The sequence below is a fragment of the Podarcis tiliguerta genome, assembly GCF_965153285.1.
Source record: "Podarcis tiliguerta genome assembly, chromosome: 2".
Classification (NCBI taxonomy): Eukaryota; Metazoa; Chordata; class Lepidosauria; order Squamata; family Lacertidae; genus Podarcis; species Podarcis tiliguerta.
Window position 1 is genome coordinate 105,598,140 of NC_139535.1, and position 21,321 is coordinate 105,619,460.

The following is a 21,321-nucleotide window of genomic DNA, read 5'->3' on the forward strand; positions in this document are numbered from 1 at the left end:
CAACAGAGGAATCTGAAGCAACTAGCTTTTTCACAGCATCATAGTTATGGTTGTGTGCATGTGGTCCATGCAGTGAGACTTCAAAGTGCAGTTCTGGTAGGGAGTAGGCAGTACAGAATGGGGCTGATTTGTAGCACATTCTCACTGTGTGACCTGTGGGGCTAAACAAAGACCTGAAAGAAACACAGTTATCAGTTCTGGTTCCCATCTGAAAGGTCCATAGCTGAGGGGAGATGCTGTGCCCCTGCTGTTTTTTGGGACAAATGACTATTTAGATGGCCTTGTGTTCAGTTGGAGTCAGTGCTAGCTTGCTTTGTGTTGTACTAGCATCGGTGAAGTCTCTGGCACTGTTTGGCTGCGCTGGTGTGCAAACGTTTTAGCTGCTTGTAAATCAAGGTGGTCAGACTATTTTCCTTCTCTTGTGAGAGCTGGACTGCAAAATGGTCAACTTGGGTGGAATTGAAACCTCACAGTGATCCTATGGAAAGGGAGGAATGGCTTTGTGAAGTGGACTGACTGGAAAGAGTTCTCGGGAGGAGATGAAGGAAACTGATGGAGAAAGAAGCCCAGAGATGAGGAAGGAAAAAAGATCCTCTTGCTACCCACCTCACTTTAGATGAGGAAGTTCTTTAGATGAGGGAACCAGGAGGGGCCTTCTCAGTAGTGGCACCCACCCTGTGGAATGTCCTCCCATCAGATGTCAAGAAGATGACTAACTATATAACCTTTAGAAGACATCTGAAGGCAGCCCTTTGTGATGTTTAATGTCTTATTCTGTTTTTATATATGCTGGAAGCCACACAGAGTGGCTGGGGCAACCCATTCAATTGGTTAGGGTCTTCTTCTTCTTCCTCTTCTTCTTCTTTATATTTATTTATTATTTATTTCTGTGCAGGCAGGTTGATTCAGGAGAAGACATTTGCTCAAATATACAGATCAAGTTATGATGAGGAGCAAGGCCATGTTACATAAGTAAACCGAGAGCATCGTGTTTTGTGTTGAAGCTTCTGAAGTGTATAAGACCAAGATGGTCTGGCAAATCTGAATTTGACTTCATGCTCTGTAAGCTGTGCTGTTAATGGCAGTAGCACCCATTAATAATTATGCACAAAGTAAAGGTCAAAGATAATGTTTGCCAATTTCAGAACAATAGTGCCTTGGATCTCAGAATCATCTTTTAGGAACCTCTGACCCCAGGGATGCCCAAACTTTTTTTCAGAAAGGGCCAAGATTTGATGAAGTGAACATGCGTGAGGGCTGACCAAAGTTGTTGCCACGGGGACTGGTTTAGGCCTCTGAAACAGACTTTTGACATGCCTGCTCTATGGCATATTATTCTTCCATATTTCCTTTATTATTAATATATATATATTTCTTTATTTTTTTACCAACAACCAAAACCCAACAGTGAAAACCCCCAGGCGGCTGATATATTGAGTATACATAACCAGTAATAACATACTCAAATTGACCTTATGTACAATTCTATATATATTAACACTCCTGGCTCCACAAGGTTTATTTAACTTTTAACATTTTAATTGCCCCAAATTGTTCAAATCTATCTAAATAATTCAATATCTTCTCAAACCAATCCTCATCTTTCCTTTATAAAGCTTCTCAAATGAAGGAACGGTTGTCGAGAGCGGCATATAAATCAATCAAGGTCAAATTTTTTAAAAGTTACTTTCCTGACTTCTGTAAGCCTAACTACCAACGGACTTGCTTACAGTTTCTGCCTGGCAGAGTGGCATTATGGGTATGTTTTTAATTTCTGGAGTAGAACATCTTATTTCTTCAACATGCCAAACAGGGTGTACATGATTACATTTGTTGTAAAACTATTGATCTATCATTCACATTTGAATGTTCAAGCGGAAGGCAAGTGAGCAAGAGCTCATGTTCATCAAGTTGTTTTCTGATTTAAGATGCTAAATAATGTAAAGTGTTTCAGTTGTTGGATTTGAGCCCAGAAGCCTGGATTGGCAGCAGGCACGTGGGTTAAACCACAGAGCCTAGGGCTTGCTGATCAGAAGGTCGGCGGTTCGAATCCCCGCAATGGGGTGAGCTCCCGTTGCTCGGTCCCTGCTCCTGCCAACCTAGCAGTTCGAAAGCACGTCAAAGTGTAAGTAGATAAATAGGTACCGCTCGTGTGGGAAGGTAAACGGCATTTCCGTACGTTGCTCTGGTTCGCCAGAAGCGGCTTAGTCATGCTGGCCACATGACCCGGAAGCTGTATGCCGGCTCCCTCGGCCAATAAAGCGAGATGAGCGCCGCAACCCCAGAGTCAGCCACGACTGGACCTAATGGTCAGGGGTCCCTTTACCTTATTTTACCTCTGATCCATCCTCTGTTCTCTTGTGCTTCATTGAGCTGCGAAGACACATTTTTTTCCAGGTAATGTGAAAACTTGAAAATCAGTCCTTCTCAGCATGGGTTGGTTAGGCCGATAAAGAAAGCTACTATCCCTACTGCAACCTTCATCATCATCAGCATTTTATTTGTATGCACCTTTCCACAGTTAAAAACATTGCTCAAGGCAGCTTACAACATGACAAGATTTACATAATTACAAAAGTCATAAACAATACACCACATCAAAAAAATACACAACCAAATGGAAAACAATTTCCACATAAATCAAAATCTAAAACTAAGAATGCAGCATTAATATCACAGTTTAAAATGCCATGGGTGAAAAATAATAGCAATAAAAAAAATAATGTTTTTGTTTTGTTTTCCTTATAGGCTACAACCTTCTAAATATTTATTCAACCCTTTCCAAGTCACAACCTTTTATCTAAATACCAAGCCAATTATCTATTCCTGTTTCCCCACCAGTGACTATAGATAAGCATGGAACAATATACATTTTATTTTATTTTATTTTATTTAGAGGAACAGTTCATCCCCCTGTTTAAACCGTGGCAATTTTCCCTCTAAGTAATAATAATAATAATAATAATAATAATTTATTACTTATACCACGCCCAATCCACTTGTATTCCACTCCACTCCATTTCTGTATACTAAAGAATAAACTTCTCATATGGTGGTGCCCGTCAAAGGCTACATTGCCATGCCCAGGAGCCTGTCTTCACTTTAAGAAAGTAATATAGGACTATTGCAAAATCCATCACTGGAGGAGCTGTTTCACTTTTATTTGCTGATTTGCATATATAAAAGAGCTGCTTGACTGATGGTCCCTCAGATCAATAACATACTCCATCTTCCACTGACAGCCAAAGAGCAGGAGGAGAGAGGAAAGCCTGACATAGCAAATAAATAACCTTGCAGGTGTAGAAAATGCCATGGAGTTGGAACAGCTTCTTAAGCAGAAGTAATTATTTTATCGAACTTCGTGAAATAGGTCTGATTCAAAGTTTGCAAAAGTCAGAGAAAGGGCTTCTTGTTTTGCAGGACTATTTTTATGTCATATATTTTGCCTCATTCCACTCTGATTACTTATTGAAACACATTTGAATGGTCATAAAAACTGTGAATGCACCACCATGATCTTGGAAGATTCAGAGTTTGGAAAGAGAAGCTTACTTTTTTGTCTTATGGCAAGCAAGCATATTTTCTTTCTTGTCTCTGTTACCTCCCCCTTTCTCCCTACTCCTGTGGCACCTGCCCCCAGTCTCCCAGATTGCTCCCCTGTTCCCCCTACCCTCTCTCACTCAAAATTTCTGCTCCACTGCTTGGGCATAGATCTTAGCCTTAAAAGAGCATAGAGCTAAAGGAGGAAGTGGGAAAGAGTGTCAGTGTGTCACTCTTCCCATTTCCTCTTAATCCCTATGTACTTTCAGGAGTGGGGAGAAAGGTAACCGCCTTCTCCAGGGACTCAGAGCCTTTGAGAGTGCCAGGGGGGCAATTGCTCTCACAGGTGCCACATTGGAGATCCTAGCCATACAACAAATGGATTGATGAAAATGACATTTCATCTGGGGCACCTAAGTAGTCTGAGCTGACTATAGTTAACTGTACGACTTCATCTTCAGTGGGTAGTGAAATGCCACAGGATTTCTGACTACAGTGGTACCTCGGGTTACATATGCTTCAGGTTACAGACTCCGCTAACCCAGAATTAGTGCTGCAGGTTAAGAACTTTGCTTCAGGATAAGAACAGAAATCATGCTCCGGCGGCGTTTTGACAGCAGGAGGCCCCATTAGCTAAAGTGGTGCTTCAGGTTAAGAACAGTTTCAGGTTAAGAACGGACCTCCAGAACGAATTAAGTACTTAACCCGAGGTACCACTGTATTTATGAACACAACAAGTTCATGACTATTTTTATGGAAGATTTTGTGTTGTAAATCACCAGTCTTACAATTATTTTTAAGAATTTGATGTGCTGTTTGCTCCCTTCTTAAGACCAGGGTTTTTTTTTAGTGAGAACTTGGAAACACATGAGTTCCCTTACCTTTAAAAAATTAAATAATTGGGGGGGGGTTGTCGGGGGGCAGAGGCTGGAACGGATATACACCCAATGTTTGAGCCAAAAATCCACTTATATCTGTAATCAACAAAGTTGTGGGCATTTCTAATCCAGATCATTGACTTATTGAGTTTATAAATCAAATCTTACATTTAGCCACTGCCCAGGGGGAGGGAGTGGCAGCACTGCAACTGGACCTTGCAACAAACAAAGAAATAAACTTCGTGGTGAGTTCCCCCAGTTTTTTTCCAGAAAAAAGCACTGCTTAAGACCATCAACATGGCATTGATTTAAATGTAATGACAGGCAGATAGTTGGACACAGTTACTGGAGCTGGGGCCAGACAATGTTTCGTTCCAATTTCCGCAGTGATAACATTTAAACAAGAGAATACTAGGAATGACTCAAGTCTGCTGAGATGGTGTGCCAGTAAACAACTGTGTATGATCAGGCACAGGAGCTATAAAACTACTGTGTTGTCAGTTATCACAACCTGTAGCATTACAATTGCAATGCAAGAAAACTCAAGACGTTGGTTGGGTTAGCAGGCATCAATAATAAATAATAATAATATATTTTATTTATATCTCGCCCTCCCCAGCCGAAGCCGGGCTCAGGGCGGCTAACAACAATAAAATAATACAACATTCTAAAATTGTTTCATTATAAAATTAATTCAAATCAAATTGATGACAACCATTGGGCTACAGTTCTGTGAAGATTGCCAAAGGAGGGAGTCAGGGTGTTCCCTGGCCAAAGGCCTGGTGGAACACCTCTGTCTTGCAGGCCCTGCAGAAAGATGTCAAGTCCCGCAGGGCCCTAGTCTCTTGTGACAGAGCGTTCCACCAGATCGGAGCCACAGCCGAAAAAGCCTTGGCTCTAGTTGAGGCCAGCCTAACCTCTCTGTGGCCTGGGACCTTCAAGATGTTTTTGTTTGAAGACTGTAAATTCCTCTGTGGGACATACCAGGAGAGGCGGTCCTGTAGGTACGAGGGTCCTAGGCCGTATAATGCTTTAAAGGTTAAAACCAGCACCTTAAACCTGATCCTGTACTCCACCGGGAGCCAGTGCAGCTGGTATAGCACCGGGTGAATATGATCTCGCAGCGAGGACCCCATAAGGAGTCTCACCGTGGCATTCTGCACCTGCTGGAGTTTCTGGGTCAGTCTCAAGGGCAGCCCCACGTAGAGTGAGTTACAATAATCCAGTCTGGAGGTGACCGTCGTGTGGATCACAGTGGCTAGGTCAGGGCGAGAGAGGTAAGGAGCCAACTGCTTAACTTGGTGGAGATGAAAAAATGCCGCCTTTGTTATAGCTGCAATCTGCACCTCCATGGAAAGGGAGGTGTCAAAGATTACACCCAAACTCTTAACGGACGGAGCCGGCACTAATTGTGCCCCCGCAAGAGATGGGAGTTGCCACCCCAATCCCATATCGTCCCATCCCAGCCAAAGGACCTCTGTCTTCGAAGGATTTAACTTCAACCAGCTCCCACGTAACCATCCAGCCACAGCTTCCAAACATCTGATCAGTGTGTCTGGGGCCGAGTCAGGATGGCCATCCATCAACAGATAGAGTTGGGTGTCATCAGCATACTGATGGCAGCCCAATGCTACTGCTTTGGCAATAGCCAGGTTCATAGCACTACTTGTAGGCAAAGCCATACTGTAACAGGTAGCACAACTGACATTAATTTGTCTAGAGTCAGGGAGTCACAGCTTGGTGTAACCTCACTTGATTGATACATTTCTCCAAGGAGTTATAATGGGATTGTAGCTAATATAGCACCACATAGGATGGGCTTGCTCTCTCTGTCAAAACAGATGATTCTTTGTGGCTTTGTCAGAGCCAAATAAATCTGTAAGACAGGCACGTAAGGGAATTAAGATATGGGCAGTGTTGTTTCGGTTTTCTATTTTTAAAGCTCTACTTTGCAGTTGGCACCAGTAGCCCAATTGCAAGGTCAGCTTTGCTTTGGAGAGAGGCAGGCATCCTGCCATCCTGTCAGATGGGTATGAGATTAAATAGCAGAGGCCCACTGTGAAATGTGTACACCAGGCAGGATGCTCAGCAAGGGGTATTCTTGTGGCTATCTCATTTTGATTTCTCAGCCCTGTGTTTTGGCGACTTTTGTTACTAATCCAGCTTTGGTGTGGATTAAGGTTTGAAGCAAATACCCGCCTTCCTTACTCATCTTTCGAGCCCTCATGGCCTTTTGCATCAGACTGATTGGAGGAATGAGGGAAACCGCATGCCTCTCCTACCCCCCTCCTTCCTTTCAATGCGTGCCTGCAAAATCGAGCCTTCTTTCATTCCACGGAGAATGTTGAGTCCTGCTTTGGTGGCATCAGAATCTGCTTCAGTGCATGGAATGGCAGAGTGCAAATTCATGTCAGCCATTTGCTTCATGCACAATTTTCTCCAGTGTGTTTTCCCTGGACTGGTGTCAAATGTAGAGATGTCGCGGTTCAAAGAAGAACATCCCTTTGGGAATGAACTCCCCAATTTGCCTGCTTGATAGCATAGATGTTGCCTTAGTTTTCCTGTCAGTCCCTGTAGTTCAGGATTGGTTCTGACAGTGCTTTCTATCCTCCCTCCATTACTTTAAGTGACCTTCAGATGGTATCACTGGCTCCCTAATCCTGGGCATTTTCTCTAACACATCTCGCCTCCTTGCAGCCCAGAAGAATATTAGCAGTCATCGTGAGGCTGCCTGTAACACGTAGTTGCTGGCACAGCATGATTTAGGGTTGGGATGTTAGTATTTTTCTCTGGGACTTTCTGTTTAGTATGTTTAACTTGATGCTTCTTGACCTGATAAGGATTTTATAAATATAGAGTACTGGCACAGTGTTTGCTAAGTCGTTTGCTCCCTTCTGATACAGTTGCACTGTCAACCAGACATTTGGCACAAAACCATGATAATCTGGCTTTCTTGTTCATCTGGAAAGCGTGAGCAAGGGGAGAAAAGTATTTTCAACTTTCCCCTCAACTTTCCCTGCACAATAAGCATGGCTTATGCAGTGCCCAACCTTCTCTGTACATGGAGGCTCTCTATGCAGTCCAGAAACCTCTTCATTTCCTGCTGCACGAATTAGCATAAAGGTAAAGGACCGCTGGACGGTTAAGTGCAGTCAAAGACGACTATGGGGTGCAGCACTCATCTCACTTTTCAGGCTGAAGGAGCTGGTGTTTGTCCGCAGACAGCTTTCCTGGTCATGTGGCCAGCATGACTAAACTGCAACTGGCGCAACGGAACACCGTGATGGAAACCAGAATGCACGGAAATGCCGTTTACCTACCTGCCGCAGCGGTACCCAGTGCTTTAGAAAAAAACACTGCTGGTACCTATTTATCTACTTGCACTGCAGTGCTTTTGAACTGCTAGGTTGGCAGGAGCTGGGACAGAGCAACGGGAGCTCACCCCGTTGTGGGGATTCGAACAGCCAACCTTCTGATCAGCAATCTCAAGAGGCTCAGTGGTTTAGACCACAGTGCCACCAGTGTCCCATTATACTTTATTATGCTTAATGTTACAATGGTGATGGCAAAGGCAGGGGCAGCAGTACACCTTTGGTTGTGGCAGCTCAGAACTCATTACCCTACAGACCCTTTCGCCATGCTTCCCATCTACATGTAATCTCAATATTTGATTTGCTTCCTCAGTACTTGTTCCTAGATAAGCTACACATTTTTCTATGTTTGGCAACTCAGTGTTTGTTTTGGGGGTTCAAGGTTTGCTGTGCTTTCGTAAATGCATTGCAAGGTACTTGGAGGGCCTTTCACATGCAAGCAAACTGTGCAAGACATCCTTTTAGACCAGTTCTCAGCTTATGCTTGCATGTAAGCCTCATTGACACAAATAGGACCGGCTATCCAATTTGAGAATTGAAGCACGGTCCCCACTACCAACTCTTGATGGTTCTGCACAAGACTGTCATAATAGTATTTGTATTTTCAGGATGTTGTGAAAGCAATATGGAAGACTGTAGTTATCAAAATTTTGAAAACATTTTGCCCTATTTTTATTGTTTTCATTTTCCCCCCCTACAGCTCAGCAAAATTCACCAAAAATCCATGAAGGCTGGTGGGCTTATAAAGAGGTGGTCCAGGGAAGTTTTGTTCCAGGTAGGTGTTAAGTTTCCAATCCAGTGGTTGTGTGGGTTGCTGCTCTTTTCTGGCATATTTACCAGCATGTACTATTTGATATCATATTTAACAGATTGAGAAGTACTGATACCTGTACACCTGTGCATTGTAACAAAAATCTGAAGAACAAATCAGATCAGCACTATATTTTTCACTTCAGCCAAAGATGCATTGTTACATATTTGGAAGGCCTTGTGGCTTTCTAACTTCCTTGATTCCCTCCCTCCCAAACCGTACATCTTAAGCTTCTTTTATGTGAAGTCAGGGGAGGAACAAAAAAGCTTGCCGCTGCCTTCGGCTGCAGTTGTGTGCATTCAGTCCTCACTGAAATCTGTGGGGCCCTTCTCTTCAAGAGATCTTAGAAAGGCAGACTCTTTTAATTTTTTTCTGAGCATTTTCCAGAGAACGACAGCCGCAAGAGTAGAAAGAAATGATCCTAAATAATGAAACAATAGGGGAGACTGCATTGTAATTGTAGGGAGAGAGTGATTCCGCAAAGAATAGAATGCTGGTCTATCTTCAACTGATGATTCAAAGTCTAGGAGTGTTTTCTTTGGCTCAAACAACAGGCACCTTTCAAGACAAGGAGATTTTTTGGGGGCATATGCTTTTGTGAACTAGAACTCCTTGTTGGATGTGTGGAATGTGATCCTCAGTTGCCAGGTTGCGTGTGTGTGTACACATATATACATGGGTGCAAAGGGGGAAAGATGTAAAGGTTGGCATTGAGTGAAAACAGAACACAAAAGTACAGTCTGACAATTCTATTAGTATTTGAATGCGTGCAAAATGAACTTTCACTGAAACAGTGCACAGTGATAACACAATCATCTTGGCAGTGTTGAATGGGATAGGAAACCATTGTCTCTATTCAGACCCAAATGAATAGAAATTCCCAGAAAGGTGAATATATTCAGTAAGGATTATGCCGGCAAGAGGAATTTCTCAGGATATTTAGATATTTTGGAACGAGAGAATTGGAAATATGGATACTGGTATATGCTAAGTACTATAAAACCTAGAGGGAAGATGCAGTTTTCCCTTCTGTCTGGGATATGTGGGCACATGTCAGAGAGTTGTGATAAGCCCAGTATTTCTTTATGCGTGTCCATTATGAGTCCCCAACTGATTTGGACATACTCAGTCTTTAGCGCTGCCACACCAGTTTACATATGACACATTTACGTAAATTGCATGCTGACCGTTAGATCAGAGAGCTTATGACACAGCACATACCTTTGCCACATATTATTAAAAATGCCAAACAAAAATGTCTTCTTCCTACAGTGACTAAGGGCTTGTGTACCCAACTATTCTAGGATAACAACTCACAACTTGACATAATCCTCTGATTTTGCTTCAGCCCCTGAACAAGATAGAAGTGGGTTGCAAGAGAGCCCACTATGACTAGCAAGATTAAAGGCTCTTTCATCCTGGAATTGGTGATCATGTAAATAGTGGCAGACTATATATCTCTGGTATATGAATTTTGTAGAAAAACAAAGTTGTGAATGGCCTTCGATACTCATTAGTAGTAGAAGTAGCCTACTATTCTCACTGAGGGCATATGTTTGAACATCCTGGAAAAATGTATATTCCTCCCTGCTATCTCATTCTTCTTTCAACTACAGAGTTACAGGGATTAAATGTGGGACCTCATGCAAACAAAGCATATGTTCTATCACTGAGCTATGGCTTCTTCCCTGTATTATACAGAATGTGTGCATTGTATTAACTAGTTCACATTTTCAAATGTCAGTGCATAATATTGGCTTTCTGAATGCATCTTAGAAACACTTGAATTAACAAACAATAAAAAAGAACTGCAACTGTTTCTCAGGAGTGCAAAGCAACTGCAAATCCATTTTGTCAGCCTCTGCCTGGAATGCCCAGCAAACTCAAAGCTACTCCCTAAATGTCCAAGTATATAACTAGAATATTAAGTAGAACATGCTAAGCAATTCCAGATTCATGCTCCAGGTCCTGCAGAGATTTGTCTTTGGTGAGCACTTCATAAAATGCAATCATATGTTCCATTCTGTTTTTGTTATTTGCTCCAGAGGCTGACAGGCCATGTTAGCAATGTGTTCAGTGACTGCCTTTTAGTTTTTGTTTATCCTTTTCCTAAATCCCAAGAACATGTAGAGATTTGCAGTAATGTATCCAAAGGAGATGTTTGAAACAATTGAGAGTGAGCATGCTTCCATTAAGGAATTAATAATCAGTTGATATATATTCAGGTATTTGTATTTGGAAGTGAGAGCTGGACCATAAAGAAGGCTGATCGCCGAAGAATTGATGCTTTTGAATTATGGTGCTGGAGGAGACTCTTGAGAGTCCCATGGACTGCAAGAAGATCAAACTTATCCATTCTTAAGGAAATAAGCCCTGAATGCTCACTGGAAGGACAGATCGTGAAGCTGAGACTCCAATACTTTGGCCACCTCATGAGAAGAGAAGACTCCCTGGAAAAAACCTTGATGTTGGGAAAGATTGAGGGCACAAGGAGAAGGGGACGACAGAGGACGAGATGGTTGGACAGTGTTCTCGAAGCTACCAGCATGAGTTTGACCAAACTGCGGGAGGCAGTGGAAGAGAGGAGTGCCTGGCGTGCTCTGGTCCATGGGGTCACGAAGAGTCGGACACGACTAAACGACTAAACAATAACAACATTTGTCTTTGATTCAATTAAGAAGGCATCTAAAAAGCATCAGTGCTAGGGGTGGGGAACCTAGAGCCTTCCAGATGTTGTTTGACCCCTAACTCACATCAGCGCCAATCAGCATGGCCAATGTCTGGGATGATGAGAATGGCCGCTTACCCATTCCTGGGGTGTGTGGCGGTTGTAGCCCATCGCAACTGGTCCTGACCCCTGGGAGCAATACTGGGCTGGGCGACCGACAGTTGGGAAATCCCTGTGTTGGCCACTAAGGAGGTCAGGAGTTTCTGCCAGTCCCAGTTTTCGATTCAGGCTAGTCCATGGGGTTGGGACTTTGGAGCCTCAGCCAGGATGGCCAATGTCTAGGGGATAAAAACTGTAATCAAACAGCATTTGGAAGGCCACAGATTCTCCATTCTTGTAATATACAGTGCATTTATTATTAAAAATGAAGGGCCACAGCCATTTTGTACATTGGATGGATTTCAGTCCCTGTTCATTGTTTTGCTATACCTTCCATATCCTTGGTTCAGACGTATACCTCCACAGTTGCGTTTTTATATCCTGCACGCTAATACGTGTTGGCAAAGCATGGCTGTGCTTTAAGAAATAGCATTCACCCGAGAGACTCCAATATGGAAGCAAGAATTGCTTTTTTCTTCCAAGTGTGTGGGCGAAATGCAGATACTGAACTCTGTGCAAGTACAGTGTAGTATTGCTTTCTTTTCCCTGTACTGCATGTCCTCACACAGGTTGTTTATATAACCCCGGGCCAAAAGAAGTCGTAGAAGGCCCATTATTTGTAACTTGCCTGATAGTCAGTTTTGAGATTGTTCAAGACACTGCCTCACAAAGTCTGGCCTTCTGGCCTTTTCTTTGTGAAAAGCTTGTAGCTGACCTGAAAAGCGCTTTTGTGAAGTGTATCAAAATGCCTTCTAGAAGTAAATGCCACTCATTGACTATTTGGGAGAAAAGATTCTGCATTTGCAATGGAACCCAGGTAGCAGAGTGAATTTTTGGCAGTCTTGAGCAGAAAGCAAACATAACGGAATATGACCCCATGCATGATAATTTTTTGGAGATCATGAACCAGTCTCACCGTATTTTTGAAATCCTTGTAATCAGTCTTCTCTGATAACTGCTGGAATAGAGAGAAAGATAATTTGAAAATCATTGAGTTTTCTTATTTATCACATTTGCTTCCTCTCTTTTTTCATAGGAACTCAGGGTAGCTTATATGGGATATCCCAACAGCCACCCTGTGAGTGATAGCCATTGGCCCTAAAACCACCTAGTGAGCTTCATGCCCAAGCAGGGTTTCAAATCCAGGTTTACTTCATCTGAGTTCACCACTGTCTCTGGGCCATTGATATACGGCCAATTTGTACATTTCACAAGTGGCATGGTTTTTACATGATCACCAGTCTGGTAGCATTCAACATGTGCAAGCCACATGGCTGAAGTCTATGACAATTCTTCATGCCAGTTCCATTAGCTCTAGCCAATGTTGCTGTTGAGGGGAGTGCAAGAAACCAAAGGGGACATCCTAAGGATGCTTTGAAACATTTCCCTCCCTCATGGTACCCAAGGTGCCATATTTGAGGTTCTCAAGCAGTCGCCCATCCAGGCACGGCCCAGGGAGCAAGAACTGCTTAGCTTCAGCAATGTGGTCCCTTCCAGGGGTCAGTGAACTTTTTCAGCAGGGGGCTGGTCCATTGTCCCTCAGACCTTGTGGGGGGCCGGACTATATGGGGGGGGGATGAATGAATTCCTATGCCCCACAAATAACCCAGAGATGCATTTTAAATAAAAGAACACATTCTACTCATGTAAGAACACCAGGCAGGCCACATAAATAACCCAGAGGTGGATTTTAAATAGAAAGACACATTCTACTCATGTAAAAACATGCTGATTCCTGGAATGTCCACAGGCCGGATTTAGAAGGCAATTTGGCCAGATCCGGCCCCGGGCCTTAGTTTGCCTACCATGCCTTAGACCAGCCTTTCTCAACCTGTGGGTCCCCAGATGTTGTTGAACTATAACTCCCATCACCCCTAGCTATCAAGGCCAGAGCTGAAGGATGATGGGAGTTGTAGTCCAACAACATCTGTGGACCCACAGGTTGAGAACCGCTGCCTTAGACCATGCCCAGGGAAAATATACGTAAGCATGTTAATGACCAAAGTCTTTGGAGCCTTGCTGGCTGTACTCTTCTTTGAGGCATAATTGTTATATTTATGTTTATTGTTAATTAGTAAGGTGAATAATAGTTTGAGAGCATTTTTGAAATGCACATATTTTTAAGGAACCTAAATATTAATAGCTGAGGCAGGGATGGTAAAACTCTGGCAAGCAGGTTGGATGTGGTCCTCTCAGCATCTCTACCTGGCTTTCGGGATCCTCCATATATCGTACCCCTCTCCCCATTTACACATCGCACAACCCTTGACCCACACATTCTTCAGTTGCATGGATGGAATGTGTCATTGAACATGGTTGCCTGGCTAGAGAATGGAGATGTTTTGTGTGTGTGTGTGTGTGTGTGTGTGTGTGTGTGTAGCTCATGGACAGCTCATGCTAATCAGGTGGTTTTGCAGAATTCTACAAGGCTGTGCTGGGTAAATAGGTTATAACCAAGTTATTAGGGTAGCAGCTTTGCATATGGAGAAAAGTTAGTCTGAGGGGATACCTATGATTCCTGTATCACTTGTGCTTCTCCTTCAGTTCTGTTTCCTCATATTTTTATATTTTACATTGTATTTAAATTCTATATTTAATACTGTACTTAATGTATCATACTGTGTTTTATGTATTTTGCTTTATTCGCTTCTTAACTGGTTATTGACCGAAACAAATAAATATTATATTACAATAATTGACCCTTCCCAAACCAAATGTTGTTGGATTACATTTCCCATCAGCTACATCTACAGCTGACATAGGCAGTGTTAAGAGATTAAGGGAGTTGCCACCCCTAAGATCCGGGCAACATCCGGTGGGGGAAGGCTGCAATAATCTATGTTAAACCCATTCTTTGCTGCTTTAGAGCTGTCCAAGGTTCTGAAAGTATATGGTTCTGCAAGGATTGCAGTAGTAAAGACTGCGGACACCTTTGTGTTTCAAATGAGCATCCAACATATAAAAAGGGAGGAATATTCAAGAGGAATTGAGTACTTTAAAGATATATTTGCTTGAAAACAAAGGTTGCTGCCCAGAAGTCATTACTAGTAGCAGTTCACCCCAATTAGATAGATTTGCTATAAAGTGGTTTTAGAAATGCAGCCAAAACATTACACAACATTAAGGCCACTTCTTGCACCCTGATCTCAATTACAAAGGGTGCATAAATCAAGAGCAAGCCACAGATATATTAGTATCATTATAACAGTCCCATACTATGAACTGATAAGCATAATTTATAGCACCACTGTGCATAAAGTGTTTTCTTCCAAAAACGCAAATGGAGAGTGCGGTTTTAAAACTTGTCTGAAGTCATTCTTCACTGGAATTTGGAGGCTGTTGAGTGAGACATGTGGCTTTGCCTTCTGTTGCTTGCATTCTTGCATAGACAGGCTGCTCACAGGGGGTTGCTATATGGATCAGCACTCCTTGCTTTGATTCAGCTGTCTTGTCTCAGAGGCCCCAGCAAGCTTTTCTATGCTAATATCCCAAAAATGAACTTCAATCAGGGCATCTGCCATCATTCAGCATGTGGGATGGGAATTTTATTGGAATTAATTATCTTAGATCAGTGCTTGGCTGCTGTGACATCTCGCCTTACAATTTGGAGGCTTGCACAAGATGGACAGTGGTAGCAGTAATTGCTCCTTCAGTGCTGTGATCTACCGTTTTGCATAGTGAATTTTGCATTACTTGCAAAAGTCAGAGCCACAGGGCATGAACACCACCCAAGGAAAGGGACTCTGAGAAAATGCAAACCAGTATTTTTAGTCAGAATGTTAATTGACGTTCCAACAGCCTCCTGCAAGGCTCATACATATGATATCAGTGCCTAGGATAGGTCAGTAACTGGTTCATTTTGCTTTCCTTCCCTCCATCCCCACTTCTAAGAAAGACAAGACCCTGTTCAGGAGCCTAGCAGATTCCACAGTGGACTTGGGCAACAGCTTATTTCCTCATATACAAGACAGATTAAGGTGTATATATTTAGGATCCACCTTGTTTCTGTGCTTGTAAATTGTTTTGAACTGTTTTTAGTATTGAGTTCTAATATTGTAACTCTCCCTGGGACATTAGGGTGAAGGACAGGTAATAAATTAGAATAACTGAATGGTGATTGAATGGTGTAGCCTTCCACTTGCTAACTTGACCCTTGTCCATCAGGCCAAGGGGATCGGCCAGCTCTGTTGAAGTTGCATTGTAATGTATTTTTGTGTGAGGGCATCCTTAAAGGAGATAGTCACAAGGCTGCTCTTAAAGACCCCTGGGTGTAACTACCAAGTAACTACCCTGTAACCAAGTTACAGGGAACCAGGCAGAGGGCCTTCTCGGTAGGTAGTGGCGCCCTCCCTGTGGAATGCCCTCCCACCAGATGTCAAAGAGAACAACAACTACCAGACTTTTAGAAGACATCTGAAGGTGGCCCTGTTTAGGGAGGCTTTTAATGTTTGATGTAGTACAGTATTTTAATATTTTTTTGGGAAGCTGCCCAGAGTGGCTGGGGAAGCCCAGCCATATGGGCAGGGTATAAATTATTATTATTATTATTATTATTATTATTATTATTATTATTACCATGCATTGAAATTCTTCCAGTTTCCAATTCTTTCACCCAGGTATAGTGGGGAAGGGGAGTTAATTCATTGATACATTTTCTTCTTATTTTTCAGCACAGCCACACAATTTTTTCTTTTGCACTGTGTGATTTATTTCTTTTTTAGGGATCTTTGCACAAATGCCAACCTAGCCCAGTCTAAAGCAAAGGGAACTAATTATAAGCACCCCACTTAACTGGTTGTTGCATAGTACCTCTCTTGGGTGGAGGAATGAATAGTGTGTTGACAGTGGCATGAAGAGACCCACACATCACTGTGCACTCCAAATAAATGTTAGTCGCTATATGCTAAGGCACTGTAGAGAAGTTGTTACGGTTTCATTACTTAAATACAGAATAATAGGGTTTTTATGGCATATAGTGTTTATTGCTTGCCCAAAGCTCCGTGTTTCCTTAAACATGTTTTATCAGATGTAAGATTTAGTGAATTGTTATTGCATGCTGTTGCTCATTTTATGGGATGAGGAGAAGGCAGAATTCAACTGCAATCCCCATTTTTTTAAAAAAAAATCTCTTCCTGATACAATGCTTCTCTATAGGAGTTCATTATAGATTCACAGAGCCATGCCTTTAGAGAGCCCAAGTGCTGATCAGCACAAATTACTGGAAATTTCCAAAGTGATCCATCATGTACCTCACACTCTAGGTCAGGGGTGGGGAACCCATGAATCAACTTTGACAGGTAGGCAGGGCAAACCCACTGTCAATCACATGATAGGACTATGCCATCACATGGATGACAGGTAAGTTCCGACCTGTCAAAATCCCTTGCGCAGGTTTCCCAAGTGCTTGACAGCCATCTGGCTGTTGGGTGCTTACGAAACACAGCACAGGGAGTGTTGCCAGCCCTATCTCCATTGGTTCCCAAAATTCCCAACATAGGATGAGTGAAGCCTTCCTTCTCCTCCTCCCCATCAGCTGTTGAGGAGGGGGAGAAAGAAGTCTGATTTGCAAATATCGGCTGTGAGAAATAGAAGACTCAGATACCACTCTGAGCCTTTTTTTAAATTTTAGCATTGCGCTTGTCATTTTGCTCTTTAATTTTTAATTCAGTTGGGCTGAACCCCATAACACTGCAGCCTGTCTGCTCTCAGGCAGGCTACTGGACAATAGAAGCATCTAGGGTTAAGAATTCAGGGGAAAGTCAAGCTTCCAGGTGTTTTAATTTGCTCTTCAAGTTGGTTAACTGGGACATACGTTAAAATAAAGTAATAGAGGAAATGGACTCCCTGGAGAGAGTTTTTGAAGAGAATCTTTGCTTCTTCTAACTTTCCTGTTTTATTATTGCTTTGGTGGCCAGAGGAAGCTGAAACCAGTAAATCTGGAAAGTTTGGTTGGGATAAAGGGCTTAATCAAAGGATGGCTGCAATCAAATGGACTTTTGTCCACAGATACCGAGTGGATTTGGCAGATATCTTAAATCAGGATGAATTGGTTTAAATCAATATGATTTAAATCTTTGATTAAAACCGTTTTAATTACTAACCAAAGGGCTCATTTGATATAAATCTGTGATTTAAGTCTCCTGTTTAGCAAATCATAGATGCATTTTTTTGGAACAGGCGTGCTGGCCAATTGATTGGTATAAGAAATAAAAAACTATTGGTTGACAACAAAATAGGCTGCCTTTATGCAGCCTAAGAACGTAATCTAAAACCCTTGGCCAGGCAGCACACATGCATTTTGCATTGTACAACTATACAGGTAACTCACAATTTACGTGCATTTAATTTGTGCGTATTTAGCTTTACCTGCTTGAATTTTTCTTAAAAGGGTGTGGAAAGGGGGCAGGTGTCCAGGAAGGGAAGACTTTGGCAACCCTACCTGCCATTAAACCCATTGTGCTTTGACTATATCCAGTTTTGGCTTTATGTGCTATCCCAGAACACAACCCCAGTGGAAGAGTCACCTATATCTACGTAGAGCAGGGGGGACTAACATTTTTTAATCCATCAACCCTCCGTGGGCCACATGCTAGCCATGTGTGCACGTGTGTGCGCTTGCACACACACACACTTGCCCCCTACCACTCTGTTTCTTTCCCAAATTAAGGAATTCCTCCCCAACACACATACAGACCACATCATCCATAGACCAGACATGCTCTTTAGAAAACAACTTGACGAGCATATGGAAAGATGGTGCACATATTGAGAGATGCAGGGCAATATCACTTAACTTAGTTGCAAAGTAATCATGTACTTAGTTGTAAAGACCAGCGCATTTTAGGACGCAAGTCATCAGAGGACATAAAGCGATTGTGAAAGTTCAGGTATGTAGGCTCAGTGGATGATCCTGGTCTAATTCAGAATGGCCTATCCTAATTTCTCATGACCTTGCCAGTTCCTGGATTAATTGTAATACTTGATTTATTGCAGGGGTGCCTACTTAAATAAAATATTGGGTGGGTGGGGCAGATAAATCCTGCCCCACATAATCAATCACGTGATGCATTGCACACACGCCATTTGAATGGCAATGCCCATGAACTTTTTGGGGGAGGGGAATGGCCCCCTCAAATATTTTAGGGGGGGGCGAAGGGACCTTGGCCCCTAGGAGTTGGCTCCTATGACCTATTGTATCATTTACAAGGCTTAACCCTGGGCCAGACATTTCCCCACCTGGTTTTCTCTTACGGCACTGAGATGTTGCACAATATGGAAAATATGGAGGCTATTTAAAAGTGAAGATGGTGGAGGCAGTAAATTTGTTGGATGGTGGTATTTTGCATGGTTTCAGTCCCTGACACACGGAAAGAGTTTTGCAACAGAGTTTAGAAAACCGGTAACATAAAAGAGTGGTTAGCATTCTTTCCAGTCCCATGAAACATTCTGGCTCACTTTTAGAAGGATGGAACTCCAGCTACAGAGGTCTCCACGCCAAGCTGTCATATGCAGTGGTGATTGGGCTTTCATTTAAGTGAGAAAAAAAAAATTAAAATGTGTTGCCGCCTGCTGAAAAGCAATCCCTCGCAACTGAAATTGCTCTAAATTATACTCTGCCCCCCACCCTGCTACAGAAATTCTCCCTCCACATTTATGGGGGTTGAGACAAAGACCCTGCACATGTTGGTGTTTGGTTTAGTTTTAGTGTGAATATGTGTCTCAGTGTAAGAGTGTACATGAATGGGATGTGTGAAGAGCATGGATGGCTGTGTGAGACTGATAAGGAATTGGTGTAGAGAAGGGGTTGCAAATAAAAATAACCACATTTGTGAATTTTCACAGACCTTAATGCATATTGCACATTGAGAGAGAGAGAGAGAGAGAGAGAGACTGCTGAGCTTTTAGTTTCCAGGGAGATAGATATGTGTGTGTGTTATTGGCACATTGCTGGGCAATTTGCTGAGCATCACTGTGTGTGTGTGTGTGTGTGTGTGTGTGTGTACACATGTAACTATGCATGGGTGGCACTGTGGTCTAAACCACTGAGCCTCTTGGGCTTGCCGATTGGAAGTTTGGTGCTTCGAATACCTGCGATAGGGTGAGCTCCCATTGCTCTGTCCCAGCTCCTGCCAACTTAGCAGTTTGAAAGCACACCAGTGCAAGTAGATAAATAGGTACTGCTGTGGTGGGAAGGTAAGCGGTGTTTCTGTGCACTCTGGCTTCCGTCACGGGGCTCCATTGTGCCAGAAGCGGTTTAGTCATGGTGGCCATATGACCTAGAAAGCTGTCTGTGGACAAACGACGGCTTCCTCGGTCTGAAAGCAAGATGAGCGCCGCAACCCCATGGTCGCCTTTGACTGGACTTAATCATCCAGGGTTCCTTTACCTTTTTATACTTGTATAGATACACACACACATACACACGTCTCAAAACCCCTAGCTTCTTGCATTTCTTTCTTTTTTTAAAAAAACACCTCTGTGCTTGTGGGAAACAGTGATAACTAGATCTACTTAGTTGCATCTACTAAGAGCACCGTATCTAGATTATTATTTCTAAGACCAGGCCAATAATTGTATACAATACAAGTGTGCTTTGTGTACGAAAGTTCAGATACAGCTATTAAGTCTTATACACTGGAGCAAATAGTCCACTTTCTTTTGTCAATTTTTTAAAAATGAAAAGGCTGAGAGATTTGGAATATTAAGACAAAATGCCTTTAAGCCTTTGTTGTTGTTGTTTTATTGCTTACTTTTTTGTATTTGATTGTCAATTGTTCACTGCCCTGACGACTTTTGTTGAAAGTTGGCCATAGCGATTATGATAACAAGTTGTATTTCCAACCTGTATTTTCTTCAAAGAACTTAGAGCAGTCATGACCAAACTTGGCCCTCCAGTTGTTTTGGGACTACAATTCCCATCATCCCTGACCACTGGTCCTGTTAGCTAGGGATGATGGGAGTTGTCGTCCCAAAACAGCTGGAGGGCCAAGTTTGGCCATGCCTGACTTAGAGTAACATAATGAGTCCTGCCCTTTTTGTCCTTCACCCCAACCCTTAGGTTTGAGAGGGTTACTCAGTGAGTGGGACTTGACTGAGTAAGGGTTTTAACCCAGATCTCCCTGGTGCTAGACCACAACTTTCATCCAGTACACTACACTTTTTCCTTAAAGGATGTTGCCAGTGCTATTCTGCAGCTTAGTCGCTCAGGCTTCCTAAATACATAAAAAATGTATTCATCAGTAATGTTAATTATCTGAGCCATGCGGTGCAATGAAAATGCAAGGGACATCAGGTACCCATGGTACTGTGGTTGTTCTGTTGTTGTTTTTGGAGGAGGAAGTAAGACAGATAAATTACACTTTATATGAAAGCATAACTCAGTTACTTTTTATGATGCAAGAAGATCGGGAACCTGCATTGTGAATGATAAAGGTGGTTTCTCCGTGAAGATGTGGAAATAAATCAACACGAGGAGTTATGATTTATTTATGTGACAGAAGAAGAACCCTCAAGATATGCATCTTGTTGTTCTGGCAGGAGGCAGCTTCCTTATTTATGTTCGGAATTTTTTTTTTAATGTTTTTTTTCCAAAAGCAACTATTGTGAATGTTGTTTTTTCCTTTTTTCTTTTTGTACCCTTGAAAGGATGTAGATTTATAGCAGTGCGGTTACTATAGAAGAAAGACACAGGAAAACGGCACACTTGGGTAGAACTAACACACATGGGGAGCTTTTTGTAGGCAGGGTGGCCAGGTCCTCTTTCATGTAGGAAAAAGTGTCGCAAAACTTAGAACGCGTGTGAGGAATATTCCCTAGCCCTGAAGAGAATGGAGCAAGACGGGCTGACAGTGAGCTCCATGTGTGCATTGGAGTCTTGTGGATCAGCATGGCATG

At 42.6% G+C, this 21,321-nt stretch overlaps 1 protein-coding gene across 3 annotated transcripts in view; it reads left to right on the forward strand.

The window, feature by feature from the left end:
• The window catches only part of CA10 (carbonic anhydrase 10), a 359,415-nt gene that overhangs the window by 56,946 nt on the left and 281,148 nt on the right, over positions 1–21,321 (forward strand). For all 3 annotated transcript variants that reach the window (XM_083427918.1, XM_083427919.1, XM_083427920.1), the window contains exon 3: positions 8,490–8,564. In XM_083427918.1, coding sequence (XP_083284044.1) covers positions 8,490–8,564 — 75 coding nt within the window. The remainder of the gene's footprint in view (positions 1–8,489; positions 8,565–21,321) is intronic.